Genomic DNA, 13,929 nt, shown 5'->3' with positions numbered 1-13,929 from the left:
GATTTATTGTAGAGATGAGGTCTCACTGCCCAGGCGGGTCTCGAACCCGCGGGCTCAGGCGATCCACTCACCTCAGCCTCCCAAAGGCGCGGGATTACAGGCTGAGCCACCAAGCCCGGTTTATTGGTTTTTTTTGAGTTGGCGTCTCACTCTGTCATCCAGGCTGGAGTGCGGTGGCACACTCATGGCCACCCCAGCGTTACTTGCTGGGCTCAGGCGATCCTTCTGCCTCAGCCTACTAAGTAGCTGGAACCACAGACATGTGCCACCATGCCCAGCTAATTTTTTTTTATTTATTGTAGAGATGAGATCTCACCAAGTTGCCCAGGTTAGTCTCAAACCCCTGAACTGCAATCCTCTCCTCCTCCCAAAGTGTGGGATTAGAGGTGCGAGCCACTGTGCCTGGCTTGCTGTACTGTTCTAAGTTTAAAATGAAATAATCTGTGTACATATCTTAACACAGTGCCTGATATATAAGTGCTCAATATAAAAATCTTTGTTGATATGAAAACTTACTTGCCTCATACCTATACCTGTCCACCTTACCCAGTAAAGCCTGTATACCTACGGGGACAGAGGACTCAGTACTAATCAAGGTGACACACACCTAGTTTTGTTCCATCTTGAGACAGCTCTGACTGCTGAACATTATTTAGGCCCGATTAAACATTTGTTCTGAGCAGCTGATTTCCCCGTCTTTGCCACCTGTCCCAGAACCTCCAGAAAGCTCCTGGTCAGTGCTCTGGCATGTTCAAGCACCTAACCTTTCCTGCCACTTATACCTTTCTGATCTCAGCTGGATAGACAGCTACACGTGGCCGAGGCTTGGGCACCCAGAGCCATGAGATTCCTGGAACATCAGGCCCTTGGGTATAGCACAGGCAGGCCCAGGGTTAGTGTTATCTGTTCCTCGTGTGTGCCCTGACAGTCTGCTAACTGGGTGGGTGGTCCAGAAAAGGGTGAAGGCACCCCCCCTGCCTCCCTTGAAGATTCCCAGCCACTGAAGAAGGGAACAGGCTCTCGGGATGGTCCTTCTCCACTCTAATTATGCTGTACTTCCCATGCTGGCAGTATGAAGCCCATGTGCCCGAGAATGCAGTGGACCATGAGGTACAGAGGCTGACAGTGACCGATCTAGATGCCCCCAACTCGCTGGCGTGGCATGCCACCTACCACATTGTGGGAGGTGATGACAGAGACCATTTTGCCATCACCACCGACCCCGAGAGCAACCAGGGCATCCTGATGACCCAGAAGGTAAGTCAGTCTGGGATTTAGGTAAGGAGCATACCTGGGGTCTGCAGCCTCCAGGACAAGGAGCCACCCACTGCCTCAGGCCACCTACCCTGGGCCATTTACCAGGCCGGTGCCTTCCAACGCTGTCCCACTGCTCTTGTGCTGAGGAGTCCCTTTGGGTTAACTAAATCTTATCCAGGAGCCCAATTCATAAGCAGATAAGAATCACTGATGGAAATGAAGCAGATCAGTGAAGATATCTTCCCAGAACCCAGTGTCCAGTGGCTGCCCCCCAATCAGTCTTCTCACACAAAGGATCTCTGTCTTTTGAAATCCATACTAATGTTGCATTTACTCTGTAACTCATGTCTAGATGTTTATTTAGATAATAAAATGTTTTAAGTCACTGGTTAAACACATTCTTGCCTCAAAAAAAATTTTTTTAATTTTTATGAATTTTTGTTTTCATTGGGGTACAGAACATGGGTTGGGGCAAAAAGTCTGAATAAAATTGATGCTTCAGGAAGATGAGCTTAATCTTTCTTCGATTTCTTTTACCTTTTGGTTTACTATGAAGAATGGCCTAGTTTGAGAAGCAGAGTTTTATATAATACTTTGATTGTTTTGGATCACTGTCTCCTTTTTTGCAACAAATATTTTCTAATGCCCCTTTTACATTGTGAAATGAAGTTTAGGTGTAATATAACCTAACACATCATTTCTAGAAAAGTAGAATGCCCTAGCTATAAAATGAAGGAGAAATGTACAGAAAAAGTTCCAGAATATAAAATATTTTGGTATGTAAACTTTTGGGCACAGCTATACTATAAAACATAGCAAAGTGGTCAATTACCTGCATCTTTCTGAAGAACCATCCAAATGCAGTGGGAGGTCAAGACAGGAGGGTCACTTGAGGCAAGATATTTGAGGCTGCAGTGTGCTCTGATTGTGCCACTGCACTCCATCCTGGGTGACTGAGCAAGAGCCTATATCTTTAAAAAAAAAAACAACAACAGCAAATAAGCAACTCTTGGGAAAGTCATAAACAGATTAAATTACAAGCTCTCCTCAGAAGTTGCATTCCTAGAAAATTTAGTGTATATTAAAACCACTCCAAAAACTTGGTTTATATGTAAAACATGTTCTAGACTCTAATTATAAACAGGTTTTTCACACTCATGAGTATATAAATGTCCAAGGGAAAACTGGTAAGCCACGTGGGACAGCTCATGTCTATAATGTGGGGCATAGCATCCCGCCTCAGCCTATAAATGTCAGTGATATCCCCAGTCATCATGGCAACTAGAAATCCCTCCAAGTTTCTAAAACAGCCTCTATGGGGCAACACCACCCCATTGGGAACCAATATTCCATTCCACCAACTTACCTCTAGGCCACATTAGCTGTCTACTCAGAAAACAAAGGAGGCTTGAGAGGACAGGGAGCATTGTTGCTGTGGGAGCCTCAAGCCCCTCAGTATTATTGGCTCTTTGCTTCTAACATATCAGTTGCACTGCGTGGGATTTCATCTCAGAATGGTAGTTCAGGCCGGGCTCGGTGGCTCAGCCTGTAATTGCGTGATTTGGGAGGCTGAGGTGAGTGAATTGCCTGAGCCCATGGGTTCGAGACCCACCTGGGCAACTTGACAAGACCTCATCTCTACAATAAAACAATAAATAAAAAAAATTAGCTGGGCATGGTAGCGCACGCCTGTAGTTCCAGCTACTTGGAAGGCTGAGGCGGAAGGATCGCCAGAGCCCAGCAGGTTGAGGCTGCGGTGGCTGGGAATGTGCCACTGCACTCCAGTTTGGGTGACGGAGTGAGACTCCAACTCAAAAAAAAAAAAAAAAAAATGGTGGTTCAGGGCTGGGTGTGGTGGCTCATGCCTATAATCTCAGAACTTTGGGAGGCAGAGGCAAGAGGATTGCCTGAACCCAGGGATTTGAGACCAGTCTGGGCAACTTGGCAAGATGTCGTCTCTATAACTAAAAAAAAAATGGTTCCAGCTACTTGGAAGACTGAGGCAGAAGGATTGCCTGAGTCCAGCAAATCAAGGCTGCAGTGGCCATGAGCATGCCACTGCACTCCAGCCTGGTGACAGAGTGAGACTTTAACTCAAAAAAAATTTTGTAATTAAAAGAAAGAAGGTTCAATCCATCTTCCTCTTCTTTTGTAGGGCTTGGATTTTGAGGCCAAAAACCAGCACACTCTGTACGTTGAAGTCATCAACGAGGCTCCCTTTGTGCTGAAACTTCCAACTTCCACAGCCACTGTAGTGGTCCACGTGGAGGATGCAAATGAGGCCCCCATGTTTGTCCCACCCTCTAAAGTCATCGAGGTCCAGGAGGGCATCTCCATCGGGGAACCCATTTGTGTCTACACTGCCCAAGACCCTGACAAGGAAAATCAGAAGATCAGGTATTCAGCAGTTGGGCTGGGCTGGGCTCAAAGTCAGCCAGATGCACCAGTGCAGTTGGATGGGTTGTTCATTGTGGCCAGTGTTTGTCCTAATAACCAGAAAGATTATTAAATATGTTGAACATCACCCCTGCATGGGACCTCTTTTTCCTACCCTCTTCCAGGCTGAAGTTTCTGAGCAGGGACTCGGAGCAAGCATATCCTCACTGTCCATGTGTCCTTGTTGGGCTTTAGGCTCCCGTTTACAAATTAGATGCATCTTCCACATGGTCCTGCCTAGGAGCCCAGAGTATATCTGCCTGTTGGTATGAGGAGGCCTTGAAGGATGACACCAGGATTCTGAATATTCTGGATGTGGATGTGACTCTTCTCAACTTTTTCTCTCCAGCTACCACATCCTGAGAGACCCAGCTGGGTGGCTGGCAATGGACCCAGAGAGTGGGCAGGTCACTGCTGTAGGCCTCTTAGACCGTGAGGATGAGCAATTTGTGAGAAACAACATCTATGAAGTCATGGTGTCGGCCACGGACAATGGTGAGAACTTCCTCCCAGCCCTTCCACAGAGGCCACTTTGGGTTACCAGGTCACACGACACAGCATGTTCTCTCTGCAGGCAGAGTGTGACATTGGGGAGGGGTATTTGCAAACCAATCCAGAGGGTCAAAGGGATCTCTCAGAGGAGTCTTTGTAAAGACTGGTCCTAGTGTTACTGACTGATTCTCATGTCCCTACAACCCAATAGCTAGGAGACTCCCTTCCTTCAACCTAAGTTTTCGGTTCACTGAGCCCTGACTTGGTCTGTCAGTTTCCCTTTGAGATTGATTGGTAGAGGCTGCCTGGAAAGTGCCATAACTGATTAGTGACCAGGAGTCACATCGTGATGGATAGGGGTTATGATATAATTGCCATCTCTGCTTGACATATAACAGCCCAAGGCCTGCAGGCAGGTGAGAGGTAACAGCAGGGTATGAAAGGAAGCTTTCCCGGGACTAATCAGCAAACACTGGATTAACTCTGAGAGGGCCAGTAGGTTGGCTCTGTGGTTTTAGTGGCTGTCTGGGTGCAGTGGCTGCAGACGTGCTGTGATCAGTTGGTAATGTCCATTGTGGACCAAAATGAGAATGCTGGATGACTTGAGGGGCATGTGTTTGCCGTGTGTTTGAAACTAGAATGTAGAAGGTCTTGAGCTGTTAGAACTGGGCAGTAAACAGGAGCCTTCCCAGGGCTAACTGAGTAGGTCACAGGGAAGCTTTACTGATACATCAGCCCAGCCAAGGGCAGATGCAGAAAAGAGATCATATCATATGTGTTTCTCTATACAGGGAGCCCTCCTACCACCGGCACAGGGACCCTCCTGCTGACACTTACCGATGTCAATGACCATGGCCCAGTCCCTGAGCCCCATCAGATCACCATCTGCAACCAAAGCCCTGTGCCCCAAGTGCTGAACATCACGGACAAGGACCTGTTCCCTAACACCTCCCCTTTCCAGGCCCAGCTCACACATGACTCGGACATCCACTGGACAGCAGACATCAATGAAAAAGGTAACTGACTGAGTGGTGATGGCAAGCAGTTGGGTGCCAGCTCTGCCTGTGGACGTCAGCCCCATACTAGGACCCTACACACATTCCCATCCCAGCATCTTGTAGGTCATGGAAGCAATGGTTTCCTTAAGAATGTTAATCAGATGCTGTTTATTAACCTGGTATAAGCCCTTGGAATTCCATAGGACCCCTAAAAGACCATTCTAGCACAGCTGCCTTCCTGTGCAGAAGCCTCACTGGGCATGATGGCTCACACCTTGTAATCCCAACACTTTGGGAGGCCAGAGGAAGAGGACTGCTTGAGTCCAGGAGTTCAAGACCAGCCTGGGCAACATGGTGAGACCTCGTATCTACAAAATATGAAAAATTAGTGGGTATGGTGGCATGCACCTGTAGTCCCAGCTATTTGGGAAGTTGAGGCAGAAGGATCACCTGAACCCAGGAGAGGTCAAGGCTTTAGTGAGCCATGATTGTGCCACTGCTGTTCAGCCTGGGTGACAGAGTGAGACCCTGACTTAATGAGAAGTAAGCTGGGCACGGTGGCTCACGCTGTAATCCCTGCACTTTGGGAGGCTGAGGTAAGAGGATTGCCTGCATCCAGGGGTTCGAAACCATCCTGGGAACATGAAGCTTCCTCGTCTCTACAATAAATCAAAAAATTAGCCAGGCATGGTAGCATACACCTGTAGTTCCAGCTGCTTGGAAGGCTGAGATGAAAGGATCGTCTGAGCCCAGCAGGTCAAGGCTGTGGTGGCAATAAATGTGCCACTGCACTCCAGCCTGGGCGACAGAGTGAGACTCTGACTCAAAAAAAAAGAATGAAAAGTAAAAAACTGAGGCCCAGAGAGAGAGGTATTGGCTGGCCCAGTATCACATAGAGTCAGGACTCCAACAGAGAAATCCTAGCTAATGCTCATTGAGTGCACATACTGTGTGCCAGATACCACATGCTTTACATAGGTTAGATGACTTCACCCTCACAGTAACCTGTGAAGAAGATACCCCTCTGTCTTTCTCCCTTTCTTATGCATGCACTCCCTCCCTGCCCCCATTTTATAGATGAGGAAACCAAGGCTTACAGAAGCCTGATGTGTCATCCCAGAAGCATTATGGCTAAAAAATTACATCCCTGGGATTTTAACCCAGCCAGTCTGACTTACCATGATGTCTTAATGGCTACCATTTTTTGAACTCTGGCGATATGCAAAATGCTTTTTCTTTTTTATGTAATATTTCTACCAAATCCTGCAGTCAGTAATTTAATTCCTAATTGCAGATGAAAATGAGGCTTGGAGGGGTTCAACAGTATGTTCAAGGGCACAGAGCAGGTCAGTGGTAGAAATTGTAGCTGAGCTTTGCCTCCAGAGCCCCTGGCCACCCCATCACTGCTCCCATCCACCTCCTTGTCCTGCCTCTTTCCAAGGCCAGCTTGGAAGCTCTCAGCCTTCAGGGATCTTTTTCAGTTTTGAGGACAAAATTCTTTCTGCATGGAGTGGGTGAGGACCCAGGAGGCTTGAGAAAGGTATCTAGCCCTACGTGCCAAGTCAGCCCCTGGAGAAACACTACCTCACCCTGATTTAAAGTGTTTCCTGGCTAGGAGTAGTAGCTCACTCCTGTAATCCCAGCGTTGTGGGAGGTGGAGGTAAGAGGATTGCCTGAGCCCAGACAATCCTGGGCAGCCTGGGCAATTTGGTGAGACCATACCTCTGCAATAAATCAAATTAGCCAGGCATGGTGACATACCTGCAGTTCTAGCTACTTGGAAGGCTGAGGCAGAAGGATCACCTGAGCCCAGCAAGTTGAGTACAGTGGCTGTGATTATACAACTGCTCTTCAGCCTGGGCAACAGAGAGACTCTGACTCAAAAAAATAAATTTCCCCTTCCTCTTGGGTGTGGGGTCAGCCAGGAGAGAAATGGGGAATCGGTACATTCAGGTTCTTCCCAGAGAAACCACAATTCCAGTTTCTTTTCTTTTCTTTATTTGAGTTGGAGTCTCGCTCTGTCGCCTAGACTGGAGTGCAGTGGCACACTCACGGCCACTGCAGCCTCAACCTGCTGGACTTGGGCGATCCTTCTGCCTCAGCCTTCCAAGTAGCTGGAATTATAGATGCACGCCACCACGCCCGGCTAGTTTTTATGATTTGTTTTAAAGATGAGTTCTCACCAAGTTGCCAAGGCTGGTCTCGAACCCCCGGGCTCAGGCAGTCCTCTTGCCTCAGCCTCCCAAAGTGCTGGGATTACAGGCTGACTCAACCGCGCCCAGCCCACATTCCCAGTTTCTATCACTGCTGCTGATCCCAGCCCAGAAGGGGTTCGGGAGCCCTGCATCAACCTGCATTTCATCTCAGCTTTGTGATTCCTGTGACGTATATTCCAGCACCTTTCCCTTCGGGATCCCAAGTTGGTCTACTGTCACCCCCTTGTGGCCTAGAAACCATTTTTTTCCCTCCTTGAACATACCATGTAAAATCTTGAACTCTGGAGCCAGATTGCCTTGATTCTAAACCTGACTCTTCTTTCTATTTACTAGTTTTGTCACTGTGGGCAAATTACCAAACTTCCCTATGCCTCCGTTTCCTTATCTGTAGGATAGGGTCAAGAGTTGTATCTACTTGCACATGGTTATTGTGAAGATGAAGTAGGTGAGTACATGAAAATCATCCTGTAGCCGGGCTCAGTGGCTCAGCCTGTAATCCCGCACCTTTGGGAGGCTGAGGTGAGTGGATTGCCTGAGCCCGTGGGTTCGAGACCTGCCTGGGCAGCGAGACCTCATCTCTACACTAAACCAAAAAATCAGCCGGGCATGGTAGTACATGCCTGTAATTCCGGCTACTCGGAAGGCTGAGGCGGAAGGATCGCCGGAGCCCAGCAGATTGAGGCTGCGGTGGCAGGGAGCGGCCACTGCACTCCAGTCTGGGCGACAGAGTGAGACTCCAACTCAAAAAAAAAAAAAAAAGAAAGTTATCCTGTCTGGTGTATCATGCTCAGTAGAGAGGAGCAGCCATCTTCAACACCATTGCTTCCCAACACCAGTCACAGGCCTGGCTCTGTTGAAGTATGAGTAGTGTGGCCAAATTCCAGTGGTATCAATACCTGATAACGGTATTGATACCTGGTTCTTGGCTTTAATTTTGTTGTTTTTTTTCTTTTCTTTTTTTTTTTTGAGTTGGAGTCTCACTCTGTGACCCAGGCTGGAATGCAGTGGCACACTCATAGCCACCCCAGTGTCTACCTGCTGGGCTTAAGCGATTCTTCCTCCTCAGCCTTCCAAGTAGCCGGAACTACAGGCACGCGCTACCACACCGGCTAATTTTTTATTTATTGTAGAGACGAGGTCTTGCCAAGTTGCCCAGGCTGGTCTCGAGCCCACGGGCTCAGGCAATCCACTCGCCTCAGCCTCTCAAAGTGCTGAGATTACAGGCTGAAACACTGAGCCCAGCCTGTTTTTGTTTTGTTTTTTCTTCTTTTTGAGACAGGGTCTCCCTCTGTCTCCCAGGCTAGATTGTTATCATAGCTCACTGCCTCAAATTCCTAGCTTAAGCAATCTTCCCACTCAGCCTCTCAAGTAGCTGCAGGCACAAGCCACCAAACCCAGCTATTTAAAAAAAATTTTTGTGTGGAAAGAGGGTCTCGCTATTTTGCCTAGGCTGTCTCAAGCTCCTGGCCTCAAGCAATCCTCCCAGCTCATCCTCCCAAAGTGCTGGGATTACAGGTGTGAAGCACTGCACCCAGCCTAATTTTGTTTTTCTATTCACCCTTGTGCTGTTGTCAAGGAACTTAACGCAGAGCATGAATGGGCATAGCAGAGCATGTTGTTTTACCCCATCAAGCCTTATGTTTGTCTATAAATAAGGATTAAAATACTGACCATAGGCCGGGCTCGGTGGTTCAGCCTGTAATCCCATGCTTTAGGAGGCCGAGGTGAGCGGATTGCCTGAGCCCATGGGTTTGAGACCCACCTGGGCAACTTGGCAAGACCTCATCTCTACAATAAATTTTTAAAACTTAGGCGGGCATGGTAGCGCGCGCCTGTAGTTCCAGCTACTTGGAAGGCTGAGCAGAAGGATCGCTGAACCCAGCAAGTCAAGGCTGCGGTAGCCAGGAGCATGCCACTGCACTCCAATCTGGATGACAGAGTGAAACTGCAAATCAAAAAAAAAAAAAAAAATTACTGACCATAGAGTTTGGTAAAAATACTAAGTCAAGAGGCTGGGCACAGTAGCTCACGCCTATAATCCCAGCACTTTGGGAAGTGGAGGTAAGAGGATTACCTGAGCCTAGGGGTTTGAAACCAGCTCGGGCAGCTTAACAAAACCTCATCTCTATAATAAGTTTTTTTTTTTTTCTTTTTGAGTTGAAATCTCACTCTGTGCCCAGGTTGGAGTGCAGCAGCATGTTCATGGCCACCACAGCTTCAACCTGCTGGGCTCAGGCGATCCTTCTGCCTCAGCCTTCCAAGTAGCTGGAACTACAGGTATGTGCCAACATGCCTGTCTGGTAATTTTCTGATTTATTGTAGAGATGAGGTCTTGTCATGTTGTCCAGGCTGGTCAACCCCTGGGCTCAGGCAATGCTCTTGCCTCGGCCTCCCAAAGTACTATGATTATAGGCATGAGCCACTGGGCCCAGCCTACAATAAGTTAAAAAAAAAAAAAAAAGGTTGACAGTCGAGTATGGTGGTGCACACTTGTGGTACCAACTACTTGGAAGGCTGAGCCAGAAGGTCAGTGGTCAAGATTGCAGCGGCCATGAAAGTGTCACTGTACCCTAGCCTAGGCAGCAGTGAGTCTCTGACTTAAAAAAAAAAAAAAAAGTAGGCTAAGCTCAGTGACTCAGCCTGTAATCCCAGCACTTTGGGAGGCTATGGCGAGTGGATTGCCTGAGTCTGCAGGTTCGAGACCCATCCGGGCAACTTGGCGAGACCTTGTCTCTACAATAAGTCAAAAATTAGCCAAGTGTGGTAGCACATGCTTGTAGTTCCAGCTACTTGGAAGGCTGAGATGGAAGGATTACCGGAGCCCAGCAGATCGGGGCTGTGGTGGCCAGGAGCGTGCCACTGCACTCCAGTTTGGGCGACAGAGTGAGACTCTAACTCAAAAAAATAAAAATAAAAAAGTATAGCCAGTGTGCGGCATGTGTCTACAGTTTCAGCTACTTGGAAAGCTGAGGTGGAAGGATTGCCTAAACCCAGCTTGTCAAGGCTATGGTGGCCGTGAGAGTGCCACTCCACTCCAGCCTGGGTGACAAGAGTGTGACTCCAACTCAAAAAGAAAAAAGTAAATAAAGGGGAAAAAAGCATTTTGCATATCACTCGGGTTCTAAAAATGATAGGTAGCAGGCCATCATGGCAAGTCAGACTGCCTGTATTAAAATCTTGATGATTTTATTTATTTATTTTTTTTGCAGTAGCCATAGTGCTTCTGACAAGATATTTGCTTTCCGTAAGCCTCGGTTTTACTTCATGTGACCTCAGGCTAGTTCCTTGACTTGCTACGCCCCAATCTCTGTATGTGTAAAATGAGTTTAATGTCAGTACCTGCCTCTTAAAGTTATGGTGAGAATCAGGGTGGGGCCTGGCACATAGTAAGCATCCATTTAGTCACCACCATCATCATTGCCAACAACTGAGAAATCAGCCCTGCAGTGGGGTAGAGATGTTTTGGTGACTTACTCCACATTGGGCTCTCCACATGGTAGAGCAAATATTTAGTCTGCAGAGGTATCTCTGCCTGCCACTGCTGAGTGGGAACAAGGTAGATTCTGCCTGCTGGCCTTTTGACTAAGAGGAACCCAGTGAGCGTGCAGGGCATTTGAACTGAAAATGACCTGAGATCAGTGCTGAAATAGGCTGGCAAGCCAGCGGTGTGTGTGGGAGTGTTGTTTTTGTTTATGATTGCTCCCATGATTGGGTACACTCTGGCATTGAGTGATACCAATGCTGGAGACAGTCCTACATGATGAAAACAGTTCCACCCTGACTGGGTGCAGTGGCTTACGCCGGTAATCCCAGCACTTTGGGAGGCGGAGGCGAGAAGATTGCCAAGCCCACTGGTTCGAGACCAACTTGGGCAGCATGGCGAGACCTCATCTCTACAATAAATCAAATTAGCAGCTTCTTGAAAGGCTGAGGTGGAAGGATTGCCTGAGCCCAGCAGGTCAAGGCTGTGGTAGCCATGAGCATACCACCCCACTCCAGCTTAGGCAACAGAATAAGACTCCGACTCAAAAAGAAAAAAAAGAAAAGAAAACAGTTCCACCCAAGCTAATAGAACCTCTCTTGGGAAAGTTGGGTCTAAATCCAAGGCCATTCTTTAAAGAGGCCCCTGACCCCTCTATTCCTCAGCCACAAACAGTCCCCTCCCACTCTAGGATTGCCACAGTCTCCCCAAAGCGCCCAGCATGCAGGCTGCACTGGACCTGCTTCTGCTCTGTGGTTACCCTGCCACCCCTGGGTCTCTGAAGGGCAGTTGGCCCAATGCCTGTTGCAGCCTTGTTTCTGGCATCCCTAAACTCATGTACAGTCCCTAATGCTATGATAACATAGGATAGCATCCTATCTGATATGTTTCAAAGCACCATTCATGTAACCAAGTCAAGTGCATTTGGATTTGTTAATAATCAAATGCAGCCAGACTCAGTGGCTCAGCCTGTAATCCCGTGCCTTGGGAGGCTGAGGTGAGTGAATTGCCTGAGCCTGCGTGTTTGAGACCCACCTGGGCAACTTGGCGGACCTCATCTCTACAATAAACCAAAAGATTAGCTGGGTGTGGTAGTGCACACCTGTAGTTCCAGCTACTTGGAAGGTTGAGGCGGAAGAATCGCTGGAGCCCAGCGGGTCGAGGCTGCGGTGGCTGGGAGCGGCCACTGCACTCCAGTCTGGGCGACTGAGTGAGACTCCAACTCAAAAAAAAAAAAAAAATCAAATGCTTCCTTAGAAACAAGTGTTTCATATATTGAAATTCAATCATGCAGTTGAGGTATAAACATTTGTAGTTACTGTAAGAGCAAAATTATACAATAATACATGGCAGTGAGCATTCACATAAGAAAGTAGGTCGCCCAGGCTGGAGGGCAGTGGTACACTCATGGCCACTGCCTCGACCTGGGCTCAGGTGATCCTTCCACCTCAGCCTTCCAAATAACTGGAACTGCAGGCACACGCCACCACATCTGGCTTATTTTTTGATTTATTGTAGAGAAGAGGTCTCACCAAGTTGCCTAGACTGGTCTCAAACCCCTGAGCTCATGCAATCCTCTCATCTTGGCTTCCCAAAGTGCTGGGATTTCAGACTTGAGCTACTGCGCCTGACCGATTATTGATTTAAAACATTTTTTAAAAAATTTGTAGAGACAGGGTCTTACTCTGTCACCCAGGCTGGAGTGCAGTGTTGCAGCCTTGAACTCCTGGGCTCAAACAAACCTCCTACTTCAGCCTCCCAAGTAGCTAGGACTACAGGTGTGTGCCACCACATCTGGCTATTTTAAAAAAAATTTTTGTGGAAACAGGGTATCACTGTTTTGCCCGGGCTGGCCTCAAACTCCTAGCCTCAAGCTTCCTCCTGCCTTGGCTTCCCAAGGTGCAGGGATTACAGGTATGACCCTATAATAATCCAGCCTTATTTCTTAAAAAATAGTAATAATAATAAGGCCAGGTGCGGTGGCTCATGCCTATAATCTCAGCATTTTGGGAGGCTGAAGTGAGAGGATTGCCTGAGCCCAAGGGTTCGAGACCAGCCTGGGCTACTTGGTGAGACCTCATCTCTACAATAAATTGCTAGAGTACAGCTCCAGGAGAGAGTCAGGGCTTGAGACGGGGGAATCAGGAAGCAGCAAAAAAGAAAAGAGGAACACGACAGGAATTTTGTTCCTGGGGAGAGCTCAAGACTGCCAATTTTTATTCAATTCTTACAAGCTTATATAGTTTTTTTACTGAACCCCTTACCCACAAAATGTATCCCATGTTACACATTAAATGTTTACATCATGTTTTTTCTTTTGTTTATGGGGAAGTTGACCTTTACAAGTTTCATTTTGTTCCTTCCTGCTACCGGTGGTGTAACAAAATACCAGCTGCCAAGAATTTATCAATCACATCCTGTGACCTCTAGGCCAACTGAATCTCTTCCCTTCGCTGTTCTATTTTCTTAATTCTACCCATTTTACATTTTATATTTCTAAACAAAACTTATGTCTAAATCTATACTTATATATGAAATTAATCTTACTTCTAATCCTAAATGTATTTAATTTTAAACCTACATTAAGTGTATATAATTTTAAGTTTACCTTAAAACTTAATTACTTCCTATTCTTTCTATTTAACTAATACCTACATCTATAATAAACATTTATCTTTTAATTATAACTGCTATTTATCTAAACCTTACTTTAATTTTAACCCTCTTTCTAATTAAACTATAATATTTCTTAAATCAAAAGGCATGTCTGTGACTTGTTTTACCCGAAAACACCTGTTTTTGGAGATACTCTGTCTCAATTTTCCACTTTCTCATCAATCACAACTGTCAATGTTGTTACTTATAAAGGGTGTGAGGAGGTACTTGTTTTTCCTTTTCACCTAAAGGTTGCAAAATTTGCATTCCCTTGTCCCTTCAGGGGGGAAATTTTTTGCTGTTGAGCCCTTGTTACATTTTTATACATAGGTTCATTGCTAATTCCACATCCTTGCACATTCTAAGGGGCACCCTTTTTGCTGCAATCTCACCT

The 13,929-nt window shown here is 46.9% G+C and overlaps 1 protein-coding gene across 1 annotated transcript in view; it reads left to right on the top strand.

Annotated features, from left to right (window-relative positions):
* Positions 1-13,929, top strand: part of CDH3 (cadherin 3) — a 51,919-nt gene that overhangs the window by 29,601 nt on the left and 8,389 nt on the right. The window contains exons 9-12 of the mRNA XM_008050332.2: positions 1,072-1,257; positions 3,413-3,654; positions 4,043-4,188; positions 4,977-5,201. Coding sequence (XP_008048523.1) covers positions 1,072-1,257; positions 3,413-3,654; positions 4,043-4,188; positions 4,977-5,201 — 799 coding nt within the window. The remainder of the gene's footprint in view (positions 1-1,071; positions 1,258-3,412; positions 3,655-4,042; positions 4,189-4,976; positions 5,202-13,929) is intronic.

Source organism: Carlito syrichta, unplaced genomic scaffold (assembly GCF_000164805.1).
Source record: "Carlito syrichta isolate Samal-C Ts95f unplaced genomic scaffold, Tarsius_syrichta-2.0.1 Scaffold144165, whole genome shotgun sequence".
Taxonomy (NCBI): Eukaryota; Metazoa; Chordata; class Mammalia; order Primates; family Tarsiidae; genus Carlito; species Carlito syrichta.
Note: the sequence above shows the minus strand (reverse complement) of the source record. Positions and strands in the feature narration are given on the sequence as shown.